Raw genomic sequence first — 24,306 nt, 5'->3', positions numbered from 1 at the left:
AAAAGCGTTACTCTGAATAACACTATTTTGATACTGTCAAATTGATTATTCTAGACAAAGCGCAAAACGGACGGACAAATTGGCGCACTTTTGTTTCTGATTGGGATGATAAGGGTGAATGTGCTATTTATTTAATATAAAACTTTGAACCTAATCTCACGTTATAAGGCATATTTTTAAAATAAAAAAGAAAGGTAATTTGTTACATTTATTTAAGTTCAACAATATCTCTTAAGCGTTAATCGTGGTACAATATTCATAGAAGCTAATTCCTGGAAGAGCAATTTACAGGCGTAAGGCATTTCGACAGCTGCGACCGCACCCGAAGAGCGACAGGCGTGGCACCAGGCACGACTCGCGAGACGACCGCAAGCTCCGCAAATCGACGCACTGAATGCATCTGACGCGAACATTAGTCGCTCCATTAAAAGCATACTGGAAAATGGTATGAATATTTCAAAAAATATATAATGAATATTTATAGCTATTTATAGTACTTTAGACTCGTAGACAAAGATTTGCAATAATAAAGACGTAAGAGCATAACTTACAAAAATACTAAATGTTTAGTCAAAAAGTTTATTGAAAAATTAAACATGAGAAACTCGTACCTCGCTCCATATCCAATAAGACAGTCCCTTTCCATCTCCCCGAGTCGCAACCCTCCATCCCTTGACCGTCCTTCCGTGGGTTGCCTTGTGAGGACTGCACGCGGACCGCGAGCGCGCGCGTGCATTTTGTCTTGAACCATATGTTTAAGCTTCTGATAGTAAACCTAGAACGCAAAATTGGTCAGTGTAGTTGAAGTCAAATAAGTTCGCTAGAATTTGCATAAATTTGGTTTTTTTTTGTATAAGATCAATTAAACAATTGCTTCGACGAGTAAAAAGCGACAGCAATCGCGAATAGTTCGTTCAATAACCTGATGTCACAAACTTTACATAAACTCAATATTAAAGACCGCTATCGCCATTGGGATTTATTTACGAAGTGAAAGCTGAGAAAAGTTTCAATGACAGCAAAAATATCGTTTAATTAATAATTCTTATTAATTTTTTTAGAAGTACATAGTATACTCACTGGGCCAGAATAAATGTAAGCCTCAAGAGGTTCGCCTGTTACCCCAGAATAAAAGATGTCCTTCCCGTGATAATTGTAACCATGCTTCTCCAGCTCTTGACACACATCTCGAACCTTAGATCCGCCAAATGCCGTTCCTACAAAAATAATCTTAATTATTATTAATAAAATAAATAAAATACACGTCAAATTTCGTCGCTTGCTTAAGAAATATAGCGGATTTGCTGGAAAAATATTAAGCTACATAATCACCTATTAATTTAGAAATTGTACGCGGAAATTTAAGGATTTTTATAATTTGCTTACTTGAATCTCTACCTGTATAAGTCTGACGACCTCGTTTAAATAAAAATCTCCCAGAACCACCATGATTCTCTTAGTTTCATGGCACTTTCAAAATCTTGATTGAGCTTCTGATGCACAATTAACTGTTCCACAATATGTTTTTTTTATCATTGATACATTTAAAAAAAAAAAAACTAAAAATACAGAAAACACCAAAAAATACTACTTGGTACCTGAATGGCCTGGTATAGCTAGCTTTTTTCTTTTCTGTTTATATTATCAGACTATTAATTAAATTACCAATGTTAATTACATAAGCACTAAATTACCGTAATGAAATTTGCCTTCCATGAGACCAGCCTTTCCAGCTAAAAGTTCAATAGTTTTGCCCACTGTCATACGGGACGGGAATCCATGAGGGTTCATTATCATATCCGGACAAATCCCTCTATCATTGAAAGGCATATCCTCCTGCTGCACTATTAAACCTGTCACGCCCTTCTGCCCGTGTCTGGAACTAAATTTGTCCCCTATTTCCGGAACCCTTGTCTGTCTCAAGAGTATTTTAATGAGAAACGCGTCCTCTGAATTAGACGACACCATGACTTTTTCTATGTACGACTCAACTGGACCCTTATACGTGATAGGGACGTCTTTATAGTCTATTTGCTGTGGTTGACCTTGGCTTATCGGGTTCAGAGTTGCTGGTGGCATTTGCTTGTTAATCAGAACTTGTCTATTTTCGACCATCTCTCCGGGTGCTGCTATTCCATCTGTATCGAGTATATCGTGTGCTTTAATGACTTTGCCCGTGTTAGCGTCTCTCGAGGGACCCAGGATTCTATCTGATGTTTGATTGCTGTATCTTTTCATAGTGGTTTTAGCGTTTTTATAGACCAGACAGCGGCCATAACCGCGGTCTATTGACGCTCGGTTTAATATCAACGCGTCTTCGATATCGTAGCCGCTGTAACTCATTACTGCGACTGTAGCGTTCTGTCCGGCCGGTAATTTATCGAAGTTGGTCAACTCTATTGTTCTCGTTTTAACCATTGGACATTGGGGATATACTAAATTGTACATTAGTGAATCTATCCTGTTCTTTTGATTATAGCCTATAGTACCTGAAATTATAAAACATTTTATTGAAAAGGTAGCAGAACCATTGCAATACCATCTTGAATACTGCTTAGTTTCAAGCTACTGAATATATTGGATTTAACAAATACAAGTCCTGGCTTTAAACAGTTGGAGTTAAAAAACAAAGGTGCGTAAAAGACATATGGATCGATGTAATACAAAAACAATACTATTATTTGATGTGTCTTTTAAAAATACATAATATTACCAAATATAAACTTTATTTTGATAATTTCTAAACTTCAGTATTTAATGCTCAGAATGTCGAAATCCTATCGAATTTAACAGAATCTTACCTCATTTATCTCACTTTACCGATATACAATAGTAAATTTGGCTCTTACCCATAGCTTGCTTTCCCATAGCGCATTGATAAGTATTCCTAGGACTTTGATTGTGATGTGGGTACGGTACTAATCCCGCACAAACCCCAAGTATCGTAAACGGCTCAATTTCAAGGTGCGTCGTAACGTATGGGTCAATTTCTAATTCCACAGTAGCTATATGACTATCATTTTCTTCATTCACATCTAGGTATTCAATGAGACCGTCTTTCAGAAAATCTTGGAACTTCTTTAGCCCTCTTGTTAGCTCGTTAATGTGGTGCTGTTTGACTAGAGGAAAGCCTCGCTCTACTATGATGTACGGTCGGCATAAACGACCGCCATCACTGCAAATGTACACTGTTCGTTGGTTGTGATTGGGGTATATTGACACGAAGGACGATATGAGCCCTCGCCGTCTGAACATTCGGAATATCTTTATCAGCTTCTTGTAATGTCGTGTCACGCCCAATATATTACCTGTCAACGATATTGCATGAGTTACAGAGATACATCTGTGGTTGTTGTATTAATATTATTTTTAATTGAAAATGTCGACCTTTTGCAATCCGAATGATTATAAAATTCAAAATTCAAAAACCATTTAATCATATTGGTAACACATTGTACACTTATGACTTGTCAGAAGAAATACATATTAATGCTTCTAATTTTACATTTAGTGCCAGTTCTCAAATCAAGGGCGTAGAACGGAAGAGAAGAACTGGCAATAAACTCTCCGCCACTCTTTTTAATCGCCAGGTTTTTTTTACACATGACATCTTAAGTAATTAATTATACCAACCACAATTCGAACGAAATCGAAACATGGTGAGGTGGTCTACGCAAAGTCAAATATAGTACAAAGTTTTACAAAATTATTATAAAAGTAACATAATTTATTTTGTCAAAAAAAATAAACTACCATACAAGTTTTCACCCCAAATTTCTATATTTACTTATTTTCTCAAGGGTAATAATAAAATATGATATATATATTTACAGTTTCTGACTAGTTTTAAACTATAAAAAAAAATTTCATATAGTACAACTTACCATTAAGAAACACCATATAGTTAGCGGGGTTATTAATTTCTTCGCCACCCAAAAGTCTGACATCTTCCACCCCCGCATTGCAAGCCAAACGGGCAATGGGCTCCGTGGAACATTCCGTCGTGATATGAGTCATAAGGGCCAAATTCTTTACTAATCCACAACCCTCCCCTTCAGGGGTATCAGAAGGGCACAACATACCCCATTGAGATGGTTGTAAGGATCTAGGACCCGAAACTTTGCGAGTCTTCTCAAACTGAGAGTTAACCCTAGTCATCATCCCTAAGGCAGAGATATAACTGAGGCGACTCAAAACTTGCGTCACCCCATGCCTCTCCATTTTGAAACGCTTAATCGTCCAATTACCCTAAAAAAATAAAACAACATCGAGCGAAAGAGATACACAAGTATTGTTATCTTCTTCTTTTTTGTAAAGATTTTAAAATAGATAGATTTCTGTTCTAATCCCAGCGAAGACTTTCGGTTTCAAGTCAATTGATAATAATATGGTTTTAACAAAATAACGAAGTACACGAACATTGAAAACGTAAATTTAAGTTCCATAACTTTTTTGTTATTTCGTAATTAAAACGAAGTCAGAGCAGAGCTTTAAAACACGCCAAGGCGTTACAGCATAAGCATAGCAAAATAGCTAAAGTATTTTCGAACCAATAGTATCGGCCGGCAACGCACTCGCGAGCCCTCTGTCATTGAGTGTCTATGGGCGGCGGTATCACTTAACATAAGGTAAGCCACCTGCCCGTTTTGCCCATTCTATAAAAAAATCTTACAGTTGATATAGCAGTGAACAGTCCGTTTGTTATCAAATCAGGCCTCATGTGTTTGACGATATCGAACGGTGCCGCTTTGACTTTTGGTATAATCTTCTCTGCTATATTCTTTAGCTCCCAATTGAATCTTTTGAACAAATCCTCGAACATAAGCGCTAATAGAGATCCAGCTAATTCTAATCGCTTATTTCCGTAATAATCTGGGTCATCGATTGCCGATTTATTCGATTCTGCCTCGATAACTCGCTTCACCATTATAGCCAAGTATATCGCTTTTACGTAAAAGTTAAAATTTTCCACAGTAACGTGAGCTAATATTGTAGTGGCAAGAAGGTCACGAGCTTCGTCGATTGGTGTTCTCATTTTTGACATGCTCGATGGAAATCTGGAATAATTTAAAAGACAAATTCCTACATTTGAAAATCAAGTCAAGAAATATGAAATGTGTGATGTTCATTTGTAGAATTTATGTCGGCTTAGAATAGAATTAAGGAAATAATAAATCTGGAATACTATTAAAGTTAGAAAAGACCATGCAATTTTAACCATAATAAAGCGGTAAAATTATGTATAACATTTTACCTTTTAGTCTTACATTTTTGGCCAATGTAAGTAAGTGCCTGTTGTTGAGTAAATATTTTTAAATTATGACAATCCATAATACATGGCGCCATTTTCTTTAAAGTATTATCATCTGTTCCTATAAGTTGTATAATTTCTTGATCACTACATATTCCCATGGCTTTGAAGGCTATGGCTATTGGTATATCCTTAAAATGTAAATAAATTGACATGACATTTCCAATCTATAAATATATTTTTTGAAGTGAAACTTCTTTAGAATCGTTGTGATTTCAAACCGGATGCAACGGAAAAAGAGACAGACACATAAATTAATAGGATTTGGCGTGGGAGAGAGTGAGAAAGCGACAGTAAAAAGAGACAGACACATAAATTAATAGGATTTGGCGTGGGAGAGAGTGAGAAAGCGACAGTAAAAAGAGACGGACACATAAATTAATAGGATTTGGCGTGGGAGAGAGTGAGAAAGCGACAGTAAAAAGAGACAGACACATAAATTCATAGGATTTGGCGTGTGAGAGAGTGAGAAAGCGACAGTAAAAAGAGACAGACACATAAATTAATAGGATTTGGCGTGGGAGAGAGTGAGATAGGAGGCATTATACAGTGTATAAACTTTAAATTAGTAAGATGTCAGCGTGGTGTGTTATTATTGAAGTGAAACTTCTTTAGAATCGTTGTGATTTCAAACCGGAAGCAACGAAAAAAGCGACAGTAAAAAGAGACAGACGCAAAAATTCGTAGGATTTAGCGTGGGAGAGAATGAGATGGGAAGAATTGTGCAGTGTATAAACTTTAAATTGGCGTGTATTTGATCATTTTCTGAATTAAAAAAACATAGATGTGCAAAAAATTAAATAAGTAATAATCATCGAATTTCAAACTTCCATTATTTTAGTTTTTATCAAATTAAACATTGATATTGATATTAAACTTATAAATGAAAATTTAACATAGTCCTACATTTAGTTAGTGAAAAAAGTATAATTTACATATTATTCATTATAAAAACTTTGTTTTTGATGGTTTCACTTCTACCACGTGTGAATTGCACACATGAGTTTTTTTTTCTAACAATGTCAGACGGGTATTTCCTAATTAACATAGTTTTTAAGAAAAAAAATATGTGATATACATATATATAATATACAGTTATTAAACCATGGAACTGACCAGTCTGCTGTATATATATATATATGTGATACTACTATTTGAATAAATTTCACAAACAAAAACAGATGGTAGTGATGAAATTCAAACGCAATTACTTTCACTTTTCAATTCACAGGAATAAAACTATAGTACTACAAGCAGAAATAATTTAAAAAATATACCTCAGATAATGCATTGTGCCTTAAAACATATTTGCCATTTTTTACAATAACATTTGTCCTTGTTTTCTTTTCATGTGTAGAACTGGTAACCTGACATTGAATAGCACCCTTAAATTCATCAACAATCATTCTGTTTCGTGATAACTGTTCTTGTATCAATATCACTTTTTCTTGGCCTTAAAACAATTCAAAATTTTAAATTATCAAGTTTCATTACATCATGAAAATTACTGGTAATAAGGCTCTTCCTTTGTCATTAAACAGTGACGAAGTTCTTGGTTAAATCCAAAGACTTGAATGTGATATATAAATTAATATAATTATTTTGGATAAAAAGGAATACAAGATTAATTATTTGGTTATTATAAAAACACCGAAAGAACGAATGCAGATAAGTTTATGTACTTTACTACTATTGGTAAAACATATACAGGTAATATGCTGCAGCCAAAAATAAGTTAATGTATTTCATAAAATTGTTATATTGTTCTAATAATATTTATTTCTTAAAGGCAGTTACTTATATCTAGACTTTATTATTACTATATAAGTGTTTATATATTATTCTATAATTATATAAGTGTTAGTTACAATATATTCCATAATAAATAATAAGTTAAGTATATTTACCTCTAATAATAAAATAGCCACCAGGATCATGTGGACATTCATTAAGTTGAGATAATTCATAGTCTGATTTGTTTGTTAAGACACAATTTGAAGACCTTAACATTAAAGGCATCCTAAAAAAATTAAATAGTTAACTCAGCACCATAAATTTCATAGACAAACTATGTAACTTTCATAGATTTTTAAGTTGACAATTACAGAAAAGTGTTTTAATACCTTCCAATAAGCTGCTTATTTTTAATAACACGTTGATTGCCTCTTATGTATTCAATGTCAACAGTTATTGGTGCTGAATAAGTTAAATCCCTTAGACGGCATTCATGAGGAGTGGTAGCTTTAGTAACATTAAAACCTTCTTCTAAATCGGGAGTTCCCACATAAGCATTTAAATATTTTAGGTAAAATAGTGGATCTGAGTCACAGAATATTTTTTCATTGGCTTGAACAATTTTTTTAATTTCAACATTTATAAAGTAATTAAAAGAATCAATATGTTGCTTCACTAAGCCTTTCACTTGCAAGAATGAAGGCACCAATTTCCATTTATCCTGAAAGCAAAATCTCCTTTTAAGATAGTGTATGTGTAACAATATTACAACATATATCAATTATCAATAAAATAAAACTACTGTACAGACCTTATAGACGTAAAGATTTTGGTACATATATCATAATAACACTAACCTCTAAGCATTTTACAGGCTCACGTAAACCTTTTCCACTATCCCACTCCTTCTGGTTTAATAATTCACCCATTTTATCAAGAAAAAGTTATTCGAAGTCGAAAATATGTCATAGTATATATGGTTTAGATTATATTTGTATCTTTGAAAATTTATAACCCAATAAATAAAACCGCAAGTATTGAACTTGAAAAACAAAATTTTGTTTTTAAAAATTTGAAAACACGATTTTGACAGTGAACTCTAAGAACTTTGACACTGTTAATTACTTAATTTGGGTAAAACATTTGATTGGTTTTCCACTCAATGAGACTGACATTGACATTAATGTCAGAAACCACTAAAATGACAAAGACACAAGCGGGTATCTATTTTTTCTTGAAAGTTGAAGTAAAACAATTTACAGCCAAAATTACATAAAATTTTAAGAAGGAATATTGATCATGAATATTGCTACATGGTTAATATGTTCTTAGCTGTACAACAATATAGAATTTGCCAATTATTATGTTAAAAAATTATCCAAAATGGTGTATGAAAGTATACCGAGAACAGTGCGCATAATATTACTTGGTGAACCGGGAGTCGGCAAAACATCATTAATTCTTTCCTTAGTCACCGAGGAATTCACGGAACATGTTCCACCAAAGGCAGAAGAGATTACAATACCAGCAGATGTCACACCTGAACAAGTACCAACAAATATTGTGGATGTGTGTTGTATGTATCAAACTATCAATTTACTGATATTGCTGTATACAATACGGACTAGCTTCATTATCAGAAAAATATAGAATATTTCAATTTTTCAGTAAATGAGCAAACTCTTGAGCAAGTTGCAGAGGAAATTGAAAAAGCCCATGTTATTTGTATAGTTTTCTCTGTAGACAAACAAGAAACACTGGATAAAATAGCTTCATATTGGTTACCATTTGTCAGGGATAACTGTCCAAATGACTATCGAAAACCTGTTATTTTAGTGGGAAATAAAATTGATTTGATTGATTACTCTATTATAGATGTAAGTATTTTTAATTGGTTAAAGAAAAGTTATTTTCAAATTCTGTATTAACTACAATATTACATTATTTTATAGAATATCTGGGATATTGCAGAGGAATATCCAGAGGTGGATAGATGTATTGAATGTTCAGCAAAGACTTTGACTAATGTCTCTGAAATGTTTTATAATGCACAAAAGGCTGTATTACATCCAATCCATCCTATATATTCCATTGAGGAACAAGAAGTCAGTATTTTTTAAATCTAATAAATTTTTAATTTATTAAAAATATAGTTGTAATTTAAATAAATATTTTAATGAAACCAATTCAGACTTTGTTATGATGTATGGCAAGTTTTAGTAACTTGCTATTTTAACTTCAATTCTTTACTTATAATTATTGCACAAATTTTTCAGTTAACTGAAAGGTGTAAAAAGGCATTGTCAAGAATATTCAAAATATGTGATCTAGATGGTGATGGAGTTTTAGATGACTATGAAATAACATTGTTTCAAAAGAAGTGCTTTGATACTCCGTTACAGTTGCAGGTTTACTTTTTACTTAAGAATAGTTCCTTTGTTGTGCCATTAATTAGTTGCTTAAAATTTACATGATTGATTGTTGGTAAATAGAAGATTGTATTTTGGTTTTCCTCAATTTAATCCCAGACCATTACACTATACATTTTGAATTAAACAAATGCATTTATAACAATGCCACACTTGTGGGTCGCACTACTGTAGTAATGAGTTAAATAAATAAAAAAAACAGATTTATGTTAAAAATAAGTTATTCTAGGTTTTAGATGAAGTCAAATCAGTTATCGCACAAAATATAGCTGGAGGAATTGAAAATGAATGCATCACAATGAAAGGATTTATATTTTTACATTGTCTTTTCATTCAAAGAGGACGTAATGAAACAACATGGACTGTTCTTCGTAATTTTGGATATGATGAAAGTTTAGAATTAACACAAAGTTATTTATATCCTAAGTGAGTTTATATATTATGCAATTTATTTGATTAATGTACCACAGAGATGTGGCAAAATGTGGGTGGGAATCAAATGCAGAACCTCCGGTTTATTTACCATATGCATTAAGTACTACATAGAGGTTGCAGTATGTATTATAGTCATTTATTAAAAAGAATGAACCTTTAATGTTTCAGCATTAAAGTACCTTCTGGGTGCACTTCTGAACTTTCATACAAAGGACAGCAGTTTTTGACTCAAGTTTTCGAAAAGTATGACCAAGACAAGGATGGCATGCTAAACCCAACTGAGTTGAAAAATGTATTCTCATGCTGTCCGCGGATACCTTGGCATAACTTAAGATATACTGTACCAACTAATGAAAAGGTAACTTTTAAGTACCTATGTGACCAGATTAAGCCATCAATGTGCATCCTAAAAAGTTTCACTGTTTATCTAATTAACATCTAAATAATAAATGGTTTGACCTCAAGAAAATGCACCCCAACAATGTTATGTTAATAAGATCTTTCTTACAAACATTTTTCAGGCATCATAAACATTTGACTAGTGTACTCACATAGATTTTTGTGTTTTTCTCATCTTAACAATAAAACTATTATAAGGCAAAAGTTTATAAACAATGTTTAATTTTCAGGGTTACTTGACTTTACAAGGTTGGATGTGTCGTTGGACGTTAATGACCCTTCTTGACTTGCAAAACACAAGTGCCTATTTAGCATACTTGGGATACAATTTCCTTGAAAATGATACTCAGAAATCAGCTTTTCACAGTAAGTATAAGCTAATCATAAGTTTCCCACGATGTATCTTGTATAATAATGTTTGTTTTATGAATGGATTAATTTTCTCTTTCTGGTTTCTCACTAAAAAAAAGACATTGAATGGAAATTGAAAAGTTAAATTTTTTTCAGTAACTCGTGAGAAAAAGATAGATATTGCTAAAAAACAATCAAGCCGTAATGTATACCAATGTCATATAATTGGACCTCGAGGTTGTGGGAAAACATCTATATGTAGAAGCTTTTTAGGAATAGCACATAAGGTAAATTATTTTGACTCTTTAATTTTATGAAAATTATTTAATGTGTTTCATTAGATGCGCGAACTTCCGAAACCACAGTGCCGAGAATGCATACTTTTTGTATATTAGTAAAGATGAATATTGTATGAAAAATATATTAATTTGACTATTGCAACATGATAATACCCTAGATTTTAGAACCCATCCTGAACGTAAACTGCTGCAGGTGTAAATGGGTAGCTACGCCGACAATCATTAAAGCTCCGACAATATTTGCGAGAATAAGTTTTTAACCTAATAATTTTTTGTCCGACAAGTTTAACATTAATATAACATAATCTGGAAATAAATCATTTCATACATCGGTCAATGTTGTGATGCTGTTCTTTTTTTCTCTTTATGGCTCTGGCACGGTTTGTGCGTCAAGTATAATGCTGTTCTTATTAAATACATTGTTACCACAGAGAATTAAACCGCACACAAACGAGCGAGGTGATGCTCACAGTTGTGATAGTAACAGCTGCATCAACACAGTACAGGTGTATGGACAGGAAAAATATCTGGTGCTGAGAGAAATTGCCATCACTCGTGTTTCTGACCCGTTGCAACCACATGAGGTCAATTGTGATGTTGCCTGTCTGGTTTATGACCTTACCGCATCCAGGTCCTTTGAGTACATTGCTAGGATATACATTGTGAGTTTAGAATACAAGTATTACTACTTTCTCCTTTACACTTGGCATCTCTTTATATAATTTACATATATATAAACAAGTGGTCAACACAGTGGTTTAGCAAAATAGAAGTATATTGTCTTAGAATAATAGATTTAACTAAACATTTGTATTGAAGTAACAAAAACAGTTAAGTATAGTAGCAGTCAAACCAACAATTTGTTTTGAAAATCGATTTAACTGCAGTTGAGACCTGTTAAATAATAACAAATATAAATAGAATGTTATTGCTAATATGTATTACTGTTCTTTTTAAGAAATACTTTGCTGAGAGTCACATCCCAGTTCTAATAGTTGGAACGAAAGGTGATAGTATGGTGATGAGGCAAGAGTATATTCTTCAACCTGAAGTTTTTTGTAGCAAGTACCAACTGCTACCACCTCAAGTATTTAATATTAAGGAGAACAAACACGATGTCTTAGTTAAACTAGCAACTATGGCTGCATTTCCGTAAGTATATTTGACCTTCTCAAGAATTAAGTTTGTGTTTTTTTTTCTGTATATTTAAACATGTATTTGATTAGTCAACAACGGCTTAAGGGCTAATATTTTGAAATATCATTATTATTGACTTTATTGCTGTTTCTCAAATGCCAAAATAAAAAGATATTATCCAAATAAATAGTCTAGGGATGTTATGGAGCTCCGTAACCGTAACCGAAACAATCGGATATCCGAAATAAATATATATCCGTAACCGTATCCGTTTCACAACTTTCGGATAAGAACAGAGTCCAAAATCTAGATAAAACGACATGTTTCGACAGGCTCTAGTTAATGGTTTCATTACTCACAAAAATAATTAAAAAGAAAACATTTAATATGTTATACATACATAGTTTATAAGTTAATATGTGCAATGTATAAAGCTAAATGTTTTTGTAAAGCTATTAAATTTATTGCACTTTTATTTTAATAGATAAAACTGAGGAGGTTTATAATAGTTACTTACCTATATGACTGATTATAATACCAACTGATAACCTAGACTATATGAAACCTATATATAAAACTAAATTATTACATACTATTTGTGTTTATATTTTACTTCAATCTAATAACCGTAACCGAAACTATCCGAAACTAACGGATAATCCGAAATAATTACATATCCGTGTAACCGTATCCGAAACCGATATAATTTTATTCCTATATCCATATCCGTATCCAGATCCGAAATATCATATCCATAACATCTCTAATAAATACCAGACAAAAAATGTCTGTTCAGCAAATCTAAACTTACAACTGAAGTTACGTAGCTTAAATTTCGACTTTATAAAATGTGTATGAATTATTTTAAATTATTACTATTTTTATTAAATTCTTGACCAGTCAATTTCAAGCTGCTTGGATTTTATTCAGCAAACGCAGGTAATTGAACATCTACTTTAATATATGACATATGTAGTTGTTTACGTAGCACACATGATTACTTTAGTTTTGTGTTGTGGTATTGTAAAAACATATGTTTTATCACCGTTTCAGACACCTCAAACACTTTGCGAGTTTCGCTGGTGACAACACTTCCTGGTGGAAGGCTGGTATTGGTGTTGCTGCGGCGACAATCGTGGGCCTCGTACTTATCAAGATATTGAACTTCCAGAGACAGTAGTGGCGTAGACATATTTGCTTACTTAGGTCCTTACACTATATTATTTATTTGACAAATCTACAAATTATAGCAATACAATCACCAAAGAAGTTTCAGTGTATTGTTTGAGTTGTAAATAAATGTGAAGAGTTCATTCTAGTCTTTTATTAGTCAATTGTGCCCAGTGGATATAGGAAATTAAAACTTGTTCATTTTAATGTTAATGAGAAAACATTTCCTTTCTACAGCCAAAAATTAAACTAGGTCTAGTTACAATGAAAAAAACATGATTCCATCAAACAAATCCACCACTTCAAGGAAATTAAACGAATTTTTTGGTTGAATTACAGTTTATTAGAACATGTCAGCAGTTTTTATTAATATCTAAAACTTATCTTATACTATGCCTTACTATATCGTAATGCTATGTTAGTAGACCAAAGTATGCACAAAATGAAGTTCTGGAACATTTTAAAAACAGCCATTTAAATACCAATTGATTTTACAGCATGATCCCTTTGCATAACAACGACATAACAAGATTTACACTATGTATTTTTAAAAACAAGAGGATGACGATCTATTAGTAATTTTCGAATTTTAAGTCACTTAATCTATGAATAAATTATACTTAATACGGCCGCTGTCTGTCTCTTCCACTGAAACAAGACAATTAAAAATTACTTATAGTTTGTTGAGGTATAACGTCTGGCTGATGATAACCATGGTTAATGTTTACATTCAATTGCTTTTTCAATGCAGTTCCATAAATTGGAAAATTCAGAAAATTGCGGTTATTTTAGGTAATATATCATTTTGTGACTCACCCGCCATCTCCCCTCATGGCCCCGCCGCTAGGACGGTCACCGCCGCCTCCTCGGCGATCTCCCGATCGGTCTCCACCACGATCTGGTCGCCCGCCCCAGCTACCGCCTCCTCCCCGGCCACCTCCTCGGCCCCCGCGAGGCGGGCCTCCTCCACGACCACCACCGCCACCGCCGCCGCCGCCACCAGATGGTGGACCACCACCGCCACCACCAGGCTTCTCCTCGTTGCACCTGTTACACGACTTCCTCCACGAGAAGTTCGTGTTTCCACAGCTGGGATTGGGGCACCGCCAGTCTCCTTCTCTGTTGCCCGACGGTGGTCCGCTACCCCCGCCGCCCCCTCCGCGGCCGCCTCTCGGCGGACCTCCTCCACCACCCCTACCACCGCGGAATCCGCCTCCGCCTCCGCCTCCACCTCCGCCACCACCTTTCCCGCCGGCCCACGTGTTTTGTCTTTGCGCGAGAGACACTTTAATTGTTGCACCATTGAAATCCTTTCCGTCGAACCATTGTATAGCCGATGTGGCGGCGTTGGAGTCCTCATACGTGACTGTCGCTTCTCCTTTCGGTTGACCCGTTGATTTATCCTTATACATCCATACTTTAGGTCTTTGTGTTTTTTTATCCATCTATTAAATTAAACAAATTGCGTCAGTAAAACATTTGTCCTTGTTTATATTATTATTAATTAAAGGAAAAAAGTAACACATCAAACTGTACAGTAACCTGCAATTAAGCCAAATCAAAATATTAAGGTAGCTTAACGCAATTCAGTACCTTTATAATACCGATGGCTCCAAAATGCTGGCACAATTCTTCTTCTGTGGTTGATGGATTCATCCCTTGAATGAAAACGGTGTCGTCTTGAGTGACCATTTCACCACCCCCCCCACCTCTGTCACCACCAAAGCCACCGCCCCCGCCTATAAGAAACACCTATTAGTAATGTGTGTAACATATACACATCAAACCTAGCTTTTTTTACCAATGAATCTTGATATATAAAATATCCTCGCAATACATTTATAACTCCGCTGTTAAATATTTTTTCCTCAATAACATTAGACATTATTGTATTGATTTGATGCTGATTATAAGATATTCAGACCTTTTGTACCAATTGTTAAGTTTTGCAATATACCAAAATACTTATACGTAATAATAATATAAACGTTACCAAAAGTATGCGCACTATAACATAAATAATATGAAGGTCAGGGCTGCCAAAAAATAATTTTCGTGGGTTATCCTTAGTTCTCTAAACGCAACAAAGCACTTGGGTACCAGCAAGGCCGCACAAGAAGTTTTTAATTCAAATAGACGTTTACTATAAAAATTTAAATTCGGAATTCTAAAAAAACAATTTATTTCTATCATTTACAATAGTGTAAAACCAACATACAACCGCATATAGACTACTACTAGTGTTAGATAATTACAATATGTTTCACTTCTCCACAACAGTAAAGAACCTTAGTTTAGCATTGGAGATGTTCCTTTACCCCTTAAAAATACCACTGCAAAAAATCTTATATTTGTATTTTGATGTTAATCTAGTTTTCATTAGATTTATTTTCATATATGTTAAGCAACCTGGCAGGAACTTGACGATAATGATTATCAGCAATAACTGGTTTCTGGAGTTAGTGGTACGACAGTAGCCTTAGAGCCTAGAGAAATTCCACATCTTCAAGTAAAATATTGCAATTAGCACCTACAAGTGACATATAGGACAAAACAAATCTTTTACTCATGGATTGTACTGTTATTGTGTATTGATGTTGCCGTATGCAATTCAGTTGCAATTCCAAAGAGTTTCACTATAAAGATTGAAAAATTTGCACACTCATAGTGAAAATTGGACATCCGTTGATTTGCACAAGTTTGAAATTTGGCAGCCCTAAGATTTACGAGTAAAAATATAACAATAGCACCACCGTTAATCACGAGGAGCTTTACCTTTATTAAAACCACCCCCCCTGCCGCCGCCACTATAACAATAAAAACACCATTTAGTTCACACTGGCAGGTTGGGGGCACATTGTATGAAGCACGTTGACTGACACCTAAGGTCCTTATAAGTGACCTTAATCCAATATGTGGGTCCTTTTCATAACCATTAAAACCTTGAACACCTTAAATATTTTGATGGCAATAACAATGTACAAGATTTCAAATACATGCATTTTCTTCTTGAAAAAGTGTTATTGTCAATAACTAAGCTAATATTCACATGTAAATCATAAGGAAATATGCAATAATATGTTATTGGTATATATTTATAATTAATTATTGTACAGTTTAGATAGATTTTGGGACAACACTTTCTCAAGATTAGACAATAACTTCTATACCTTTAAAATATTAGGCAGTGTCCAAACTCATTGTTCTATAATAGTAAACCTAGGCAAATTATGAACATCATATTAAAATTTTATTTTCTAAGTTATAAATAGTAATGTTATGTATTGTGATGGTATATATTTTGATCATAAAATTGGATTTAATTGTAATATCTCAAAAAACAGAGAACCATAAAACATACTATTAATTACTATATTTTACCGAGTTCACCAGATCTGTCATAGACCTCCACATATTGATTTTTTATTTCTAAATTGAAGTAAAGATAGTAGTGTAACCTTGCACAAATGTAGCAAATATCAGCCTTATTGTATCATTGTCACAATAAAGCAAGAGATAATAGCTTAGTAATTTGTTTAATAAATAAATAATAATGGTTTCTAGTTGCTCTTTTAAATTATGAATATACCTGAAAATGGTTCCATCCTTCAAAAAATACAGATTAGTGGAGTTACATGAACATTGAATATTAATAAACTATGTTAATATAATATTTCCTACTCTGCTTGATGATACACCATTTATTAAAAATTTGTAAATGCCACACAAGTCAATAAAAAGGATCCCCTATGAACTTCATTCCAAATTCCATATAGCTGTTGACGCACCATATTGAACTAAATTATACAACTATGCACTTATTTTTTTTTAATATACTCTGTAATTAGTAGTTTCCTATGAATTTATTATAATTTAATGTTTTATGAATTTACTATAAAACCAACATGATACCACTTGTGATAGGTAGTGTATGCTCTGAATATACATAGGCTGTCCTGGTTCTACTATATGGCTGTACTTTGTCATTACTATATTTATTTTAAAATTATAGTATCAGGCCAGATTCTAAAGGTCCAATTGAATATTAATTTTGTGGTATACTGACATGTCGTTTATCTAATAGGAATTCCAATACTAACCACTAAATATCATAATTTCAAACAAAATATGCTTACCCATAACCACCATCTCTACTTCCACCATCCCTATTATAATTGGACCGGTCACCACCTCCATAGCCTCCACGATCACCGCCTCCTCTGTCCCCACCGCCATAGTTTGAACCACCACTGCGATCATTGCCTCCATATCCTCCACTTCCTCTGTCACCACTGCTATAGTTGCTGCTGCCACGATCATTGTTTCCAAAATTTCCTCCACGGTCACTACTGCCATAGTTATTTCCCCCACGTTCATTACCTCCGCTTATGTTGTAACTATTACTACCATTGCGATCAAAACCACCGCTGCTGTTATAATTCGAGCCAAAATTTTGGTTAGAGCCATAGTTGTTGTCTGGTGCTCCATAGCTCCCACCACTGCTTCCTACAAGATTAAAATCACAACAATTACTTATAAACTCTTATTTATTTTTAAATATTTCATTTCATAACAACAAACACCAACCTCCTCCGGAGCCTTGTTGATTCCACGGCTGGCTAGAATTTTGAGCCCCATAGCCACTTTGGTTGTAATTACTGGGTGGTGGTTGACCTGCATTATAACTGCTATCTCCAGAACCTAGTGAAGGAGGTGGCATTGAATACTGACCTCCATAGGAACTACTATTGTAATCTGAGGACGAGTAAGCTAGAATTGTAAAAAACCACGTTTATTGAACTATAATTTTATCATGCTATATAAAAAACTGTAGTAATACTAACGATCACCCATGATTTTGTTAACACGAACGGAGAATTACTCATATATTAACACTGAATTCTCTTTGTACACTGTTTTTAATAAAAACCGATATTTCGCCGGGAGTCGGATAGAAGAAACAACAAAATGGCGGGCGGAAACGCTAGCGCGCTAACTGGAGAATACGGGACAGGGGTAGTGGGGACGCCGACGCTTCGCGTTGTCATAAAGTATGCACTATGGTTTTAATTATATTGTACAAATTATGTAGACGAGTAGCACTACTTAGTTTTTAACAGACTTCAAAATTAATAATAATAGTATGTACGTAAGTCTGATAGTACAGATTTACCGTCAACTATTAACTTTAAAATATTGGGAATTTCACTATTATTAATTAGATGCCTATATAGGCAAAAGTTTATTCTATATATGTAAATACATATACAGGTAATATTAAATAATAAATATATGAAAAAAATTAGAAAATAATTAAATTAGGTAATTGGAAATTTTGTAATGTTTTCAGTGATTGCTCTTATTAATTTAACTATTCTTATTTATTTTATGTGTTCGTTAATAATATTAAAATATACTTATACATTAACGTATTATTAAAAACGTACAGAGAAGCTGAACCAAAAAAAATATGTCGCCATAAAAATATAGTGAATTGTTGATACACTGTACCAAAGGAACAAGAAACAAATTAGTGTCTTCTTGTCTGAAGTCGAAATTCTGCTTTGTGGAGTCTCGGACTGTGGTAGACTTAATCTAGTCCAATTTAACCATAAGAAGACACAAGTTCACCGCTAAAAAAACACAAGTCAACTCATGGCTAAATTAGCGTAACAAGGTGAGAGGATACTTCACTCCGGGTAACTGAATAAAGCGCAAATTCGGCCCCACATGAAGAACTGTTCTCACCTCTGGATCCCGCCGCTCCTTCCACTTCACCGTATACAACGAAAAGCGATTCGAATCGTCGATGACCAGGCACTTTCTGAGAGGCTTGATCCCTTGAGTAGAGGTGTCGTCTGCATCTTCTTCCGTTTTTACAATAGAGAATGTTCGTTGGAGTTGTTCAGTTTAATACCTGGAGCTAAATATCATTGGACGTCGAAGCAGAATAGGAAACTCCACCCGAATCATTTCGAAGTCCGTCGTTCCACAACTGAGTCGTTTTTAAGGCATTTTTTCCGCGCACTACTACTATGTAGATCCAGCTGCCAACTAAAGTATTTCCGAAGCAATTCGACTGAAGGTCCTTCAAAAAAGAGTGAACCAATTCTTAAAAGCCAGCAACTCACTTGCGAGCCTTCTGGCAGTGTGAATGTCCACGGGTGACGGCATTACTTAACATCAGATAAGCCTCTTGCCCATTTGCCCCAATCTTTAAAAAATATATTCAAATAATTGCTGATTAGATAAGATTTTATTTTATTATTTATATAGGTGTGAACTAGCTTAATTATATTTATATATTTTACTATTTTATATATAAACTAGCAAACTCGGCGAACTTCGTTTCGCCACCAGATGGCTTCGTTTTATGTAACATTTCGTTTGGTGATCCCGCTTTTCTGTTGAGATTTTTCCTGAATTTTATGTGCTATAAACCTCACGGAGCCCGAGACCTTTCCAACGAATGCAAAATCGTGGAAATCGGTTCGTGCGTTCTGGAGTTATAGCGTCAGGAAGGAAAACCCGACTTATTTTTATATAGTAGATATATGTATAATACATATATATATGTCGCAGGCAACTAGCTTAATTAGCCGTTCAATTAACAGCCTAGCCTTTTAACTAACGGCCTGAAAGATATTCAGCCATAGCGTTTGTTACAACATTTAATAAACTGGCTGGCTAATGCTTAGGCCATTCGTACGATAGAGTCATTATTAAAATTAACACCATCAAAGTTGTAGTTTGCAGACGCTATATTGACAGTTTGAAGAGTTTTGTTTTGAGTTTGAGAGTGACAGAATGTGGTATTAAATTTAAAAAAATAAGTACAGTCAACAGGCTAGGCATGTAATGAAACGTCATCGACCCAAGTCATTTGCCTAGCTGTTTAATTAACTGGATGATCATCTTTCAGGCCCCTAGTTAAACGGCTAGGCTTTTAAGTGAACGGCTAATTGAGCTAGTTGCGACATAGGTATATGTTATTACTATTAACACTTTAATAGGAATGAATTTTCGCCTTTCTAAAGAAGTATTATTCTAATGAATTATTCTTAATAATAATATCAAGACAAAAATATGATATATCTTAACAAATCACTTCACATCTCGACTTTTCGGCTAGGGACGTACAAGGAAGGCTACTCAGATACCTGGTCGACGCATACGTTACTATGGTTACGCCCGACTCCCTCGCAGCATAGCGTTAGTAGATATAGCCTTAAGCTGGGGATACACATGCCCGTAGCTTGCACACTAGCATACCAGCTTCTTGCAAGTGCCATGTGTATTCACTAACTGGCATGCCTGTAACTGGAAGCTAGCTAGTTGCAAGTAGCTAGCACAACATTTGATTTTCTTGCATGCCCGTTGACAGAGGGTCGCGGGGGGACTGCTAACCTGGCACGTGTGAACAGACGCGACAGCTACGGGCATGCCAGTAGCCGACTCGTTGTGTGAATCTCTTACCCAAACCCGTCTTCGTTTTTTCTTTTTATCTCCCATTAATTTAGCTACAAATTCAATTGCTAGTAACAACACAATTTTGTTTAATTCACTTCGATTGTTATCCATTTTAGCGCGCAAGAATAGGTAGGTACGAAATACTCTCACGAACTGTCCTGTGTATACGCGATGGTAATATGTACTGGCATGCAAGGGCACAGTATGCATGCCAGTATTATTTGCAAATGTATCCGCAGTGTGCCAGTTACTCGTACATGCCAGCTACTTTCCCGATTTACTGGCATGTGTATCCCCAGCCTAACACTAAATAAGCTGATATTTCTTCTAATAAAAATTAAAGATTTCATGAGTTGGGTCCGAAATAAGAAAGATTATTTGATCTAGGTGGAAATTTAATGTTTTAAACATGAGAAATAAGTTATGATTATTTATATTTATTGATAAGTATAATAAGCAATTATTGAATCTGATTAGTTTAATTTCGATTTTGATTATTCTTAAACGTTAACTTGTGTTTATAATTTCTATTGTTTATTTTTAATTAATAAAACCAAGAAAAATAAAATATTTAAGGTGTTTATTTTGAAATGAATGCAAAAATTAGGAAAAAGTCGATTAATAAAAAAATCGATAATTTATTAATCGATTTTTCATGCTAAAAAAACCTAGTATTTACAAATAAGATCTATAAATACAGGTCAACTCATGATTCATGCCATTCTTTATTGAACTTAAAACTGAAATCTGTACACTATTAGCAAAAATGGTAAAAAATGTAGTTAAGGCTAAAAATTACTAAAGAGCACTTTGTGAAATGTTGAAATATCGGGTTCCACATTAGAATTGCTGCTTACTAGTGCTGGTTTGGAGCTGCTCCTAGAACAACATACAATACAATATGTAAATATACTAATAAAATGATTATAAATTTTACTTCCTTTTATGGCTCCTATTCTGAATTAAGTACATTTATTATAATTTATAAAGAGTAAGGTTACTTGTTATGAAAAATTATCTTTATATATAATTATTAGATTATTATGTAATATATTACAAGAGAGGGTCACAGGACTTCACACAAATTAGAGATCTTACTTTTAAATCCAGAGCGATCAATAAAGGATAATATCATACTTTGCCAAGTTGTTGGAGGCACGTGGGGTGACAAGAAGGCAATTCATTGGTTGTCCATCTAGCTGTCTGGTATGATACAAATCAACAGCTCTTTGTGCATCTTCAACAGTCTTGTAAATGACTTCTGCTGTACCAGGTCTGACCAATCGAGATTCTAGCATTCCACCCACATCTCCAAATAACTCCTGAAAAGGTAAAAATATGTAAGTATGACTAAATACTTTTATTGTATATAAATTTTTAATATTGGATTATATAATAATTATATAAAAAATTAAATTATTATATTATTTTTGTCTTACCTTGATATCTGCCCCTGTCACAGTATCTCGTAAATTACTAACAATTATGCGGTACTCTAGCAACGGTTTTTCAACGTCCTGTTCTTTTTTATCAATTTTTAAAGCAGCCATTGGTCTCTTTTTAAGTATAGATGGTGGTCTTGGTGGACTTTTTTCCCGTGTTCTAACCATCATTCTATAGAAATGTTATTATTTATTATAATTGTGGAAATTTTAAAACAAGTCTTAGAACTATTTCAGTGATATTTAGTAAGCTGTTTAAGAGTAAGTTCTCAAGAGAGACGATACAACAGAAATAAAATTACAATCTTTTAAAATATAATTAAAGAACAAAACAGCAATTACAATTTTTTTTAAACTTATATGTTTACTAGGTGTTCTTTCACATGTACCTTTGGTTATCATTGTTGTGTGTTACAATTTTCAGTTGTAAACTTGTTTTTCGATTAGCAAGTATTGCTGTAGTTGGTCCATAGTCATCCCCCATAGGATCATCTATGATTTCAAGATCATTTTCAATTGTTCGAACTATAGGTTTCAATGGAAGTTTTACTAAAAAAAGGTTAATCAGAATTAATTATAAACACATTATTAATTTATCAATTACTAATTTAACCTTACAATGTGATTTTGGCGCAACAAGTCTCTCTTCCATAAATCGTTTTTGTTTAGTTTGCCTCTGTCTTGTTTGCAAAGGTTGAGAAACAACTAACCTAGATGGGTCAGAAAATACTGCAAACAGATTAATCTAATTAAATTTTGTGTATAAAAAATTTGACAGCAATAACAAAATATGATCTTACCTCTTTCTGACTGCACATTCAGTCTTTTATATTTTTTGCTATTTGAGTTTGATGCTGTTGATGTAGTTATGCCCTACAAAAAACAAAGAATAAATACTGCAAATAGTACCCTATAACTATGTTATCCATAGCTTAAATTGATGTAAAATATTCAACTTTGATGATTTACCTTTTTTGCTCGTAATTGTTGCAACTTTAAACGTGCATCCTTCTGTTGAGCAATTTCTATTAATTTTTCTCTTGCATCCTTTATTTGAGTTCTTTTTTTAGAAAGTATTTTATTTCTGGCATCTAAAACTGCTGGTCTCCGCACAGGTCCTACTAGTCTCTTTGGTACGAATTTTCTAAGTAAAAAAAACAAGTTGTTAAGAGAAATAATATACAGTGTTAAAGTTCATATTATTTAAAACATACTTAGGACTGCCGCGTTTTTTTTTCTGAATAATATCATCTAAGCTCATGTCCACGTAGGACGCCATGTTTTAGAAAATAATCAATGTTATAATAAGAATGTTGAACCACAATAAAAAGAGTGTCAAATCAGAATTTGTTGATTCGCGTTACTTCGTTTATTGTCGGTTTAGCTTTAATATATTTGATGGATATTGGATTCTGATCAATTGGGATGTCGACAGTCGAACACAGTGATGCCAACTCTTACAGAATGTTCCCCCTAGGACCAATTTCGAATACCCCTTAATATCGATTAAAAACCTTTGTACAATTTTTTTTTGTTGTACACTCGGTTTGGTAATTTCAAATATGCATGAAAATACATTCAAGTAGTATAAATCTTCAATCTTGGAACTTTTTGATATTTCAGTTATAGTCACGCTTTTATATTGGAGTTTATATTTGGTTTAGTTTGTTGGTTGGGTTGGGTTAGGTTAGGTTAATATAAAGTATAAACTGTATAGAATAGTGCGATTTCTAAATAACCCCTAAAAACCCCCCATGAGATTTTGTTTCCCCCTAAATTTGGGAATAAATCCCCAAAGTTGGCATCACTGGTCGAACATCGATAGCGCGGCGCCAAAGAGTATACTAAAATGATATCACAGAATTAGTATATACATATCCTATGAAATAATAACCATAATATTATCTGCCACGATTATATTATTATAGTTTTTATTTTTATTTATAACACAATACATAAAAATTATAAGGGATGCAACGGGCGGCCTTATCTCTAATAAGCGATCTCTTCCAGGCAACCCTTTTTGAAGTTCTGTTTCAATGATGTTCATAGAGATTCATAAAAATCCACTCCATCATGATAAGAAAAAGAGCGCGCCAGTAACTTACAACAAAGTGGTTGAAGCGCTC

The 24,306-nt window shown here is 33.7% G+C and overlaps 4 protein-coding genes across 7 annotated transcripts; 1 reads left to right on the top strand and 3 right to left on the bottom strand.

The window, feature by feature from the left end:
- Positions 1–195: 195 nt before the first annotated feature.
- Positions 196–8,145, bottom strand: LOC125053080 (DNA-directed RNA polymerase III subunit RPC2). The gene is made up of 12 exons (XM_047654282.1): positions 7,903–8,145; positions 7,435–7,766; positions 7,219–7,331; positions 6,589–6,764; positions 5,255–5,442; positions 4,673–5,057; positions 3,885–4,248; positions 2,850–3,308; positions 1,695–2,489; positions 1,081–1,217; positions 612–775; positions 196–435 (listed from the first exon to the last, which is right to left on the bottom strand). Exons 1-12 carry the CDS (start codon positions 7,972–7,974, stop codon positions 219–221), a joined length of 3,402 nt encoding a protein of 1,133 aa, XP_047510238.1. The 5' UTR covers positions 7,975–8,145; the 3' UTR covers positions 196–218.
- A 102-nt stretch (positions 8,146–8,247) lies between these two features.
- Positions 8,248–13,408, top strand: LOC125052823 (mitochondrial Rho GTPase). 3 transcript variants are annotated; one of them, XM_047653837.1, is made up of 12 exons: positions 8,248–8,621; positions 8,714–8,922; positions 8,998–9,150; positions 9,322–9,453; positions 9,704–9,900; positions 10,078–10,267; positions 10,539–10,674; positions 10,816–10,946; positions 11,390–11,620; positions 11,917–12,110; positions 13,026–13,034; positions 13,149–13,408. In XM_047653837.1, exons 1-12 carry the CDS (start codon positions 8,429–8,431, stop codon positions 13,273–13,275), a joined length of 1,902 nt encoding a protein of 633 aa, XP_047509793.1. In that variant the 5' UTR covers positions 8,248–8,428; the 3' UTR covers positions 13,276–13,408. The 3 variants fall into 3 exon arrangements, with proteins under 3 accessions (XP_047509793.1, XP_047509792.1, XP_047509794.1); XM_047653836.1 differs by having other exon boundaries at positions 12,996–13,034; XM_047653838.1 differs by lacking the exon at positions 13,026–13,034 and having other exon boundaries at positions 8,249–8,621.
- Positions 13,409–13,585: 177 nt separating this feature from the next.
- Positions 13,586–18,290, bottom strand: LOC125052824 (RNA-binding protein cabeza-like). The gene is made up of 7 exons (XM_047653839.1): positions 18,110–18,290; positions 17,853–18,035; positions 17,402–17,771; positions 16,041–16,072; positions 14,859–15,004; positions 14,082–14,710; positions 13,586–13,913 (listed from the first exon to the last, which is right to left on the bottom strand). Exons 1-7 carry the CDS (start codon positions 18,117–18,119, stop codon positions 13,886–13,888), a joined length of 1,398 nt encoding a protein of 465 aa, XP_047509795.1. The 5' UTR covers positions 18,120–18,290; the 3' UTR covers positions 13,586–13,885.
- A 3,008-nt stretch (positions 18,291–21,298) lies between these two features.
- On the bottom strand, positions 21,299–23,647 carry LOC125053274 (polymerase delta-interacting protein 3-like). 2 transcript variants are annotated; one of them, XM_047654566.1, is made up of 8 exons: positions 23,392–23,646; positions 23,147–23,321; positions 22,978–23,050; positions 22,796–22,906; positions 22,567–22,726; positions 22,175–22,349; positions 21,873–22,057; positions 21,299–21,614 (listed from the first exon to the last, which is right to left on the bottom strand). In XM_047654566.1, the coding sequence occupies exons 1-8, from the start codon at positions 23,454–23,456 to the stop codon at positions 21,524–21,526; spliced, it is 1,035 nt and encodes a 344-aa protein (XP_047510522.1). In that variant the 5' UTR covers positions 23,457–23,646; the 3' UTR covers positions 21,299–21,523. The 2 variants fall into 2 exon arrangements, with proteins under 2 accessions (XP_047510522.1, XP_047510523.1); XM_047654567.1 differs by lacking the exon at positions 22,796–22,906 and having other exon boundaries at positions 23,392–23,647.
- Positions 23,648–24,306: the final 659 nt, after the last annotated feature.

The sequence above is a fragment of the Pieris napi genome, chromosome 10 (genome assembly GCF_905475465.1).
Source record: "Pieris napi chromosome 10, ilPieNapi1.2, whole genome shotgun sequence".
NCBI classification, from domain to species: domain Eukaryota; kingdom Metazoa; phylum Arthropoda; class Insecta; order Lepidoptera; family Pieridae; genus Pieris; species Pieris napi.
Note: the sequence above shows the minus strand (reverse complement) of the source record. Positions and strands in the feature narration are given on the sequence as shown.

Excerpts from the sequence above, each read along its gene's own strand:
- LOC125052823 (XM_047653836.1), top strand. The coding sequence starts at position 8,429 with ATGGTGTATGAAAGTATACCGAGAACAGTGCGCATAATATTACTTGGT. Across the intron at positions 8,622-8,713 it reads AAATATTGTGGATGTGTGTT|TAAATGAGCAAACTCTTGAG; the intron begins GTATGTATCAAA and ends TCAATTTTTCAG. Across the intron at positions 10,675-10,815 it reads TCAGAAATCAGCTTTTCACA|TAACTCGTGAGAAAAAGATA; the intron begins GTAAGTATAAGC and ends AATTTTTTTCAG.
- LOC125053080 (XM_047654282.1), bottom strand. The coding sequence starts at position 7,974 with ATGGGTGAATTATTAAACCAGAAGGAGTGGGATAGTGGAAAAGGTTTA. Across the intron at positions 7,767-7,902 it reads AGCCTGTAAAATGCTTAGAG|GATAAATGGAAATTGGTGCC; the intron begins GTTAGTGTTATT and ends TTTTGCTTTCAG. Across the intron at positions 5,443-6,588 it reads GGCACAATGCATTATCTGAG|GATATACCAATAGCCATAGC; the intron begins GTATATTTTTTA and ends TTACATTTTAAG.
- LOC125052824 (XM_047653839.1), bottom strand. Across the intron at positions 14,711-14,858 it reads GAGCCATCGGTATTATAAAG|ATGGATAAAAAAACACAAAG; the intron begins GTACTGAATTGC and ends TTAATTTAATAG. Across the intron at positions 13,914-14,081 it reads GCCATGAGGGGAGATGGCGG|TGGAAGAGACAGACAGCGGC; the intron begins GTGAGTCACAAA and ends GTCTTGTTTCAG.
- LOC125053274 (XM_047654566.1), bottom strand. The coding sequence starts at position 23,456 with ATGGCGTCCTACGTGGACATGAGCTTAGATGATATTATTCAGAAAAAA. Across the intron at positions 23,322-23,391 it reads AAAAAACGCGGCAGTCCTAA|AAAATTCGTACCAAAGAGAC; the intron begins GTATGTTTTAAA and ends TTTTTTACTTAG. Across the intron at positions 22,058-22,174 it reads TGACAGGGGCAGATATCAAG|GAGTTATTTGGAGATGTGGG; the intron begins GTAAGACAAAAA and ends TTACCTTTTCAG.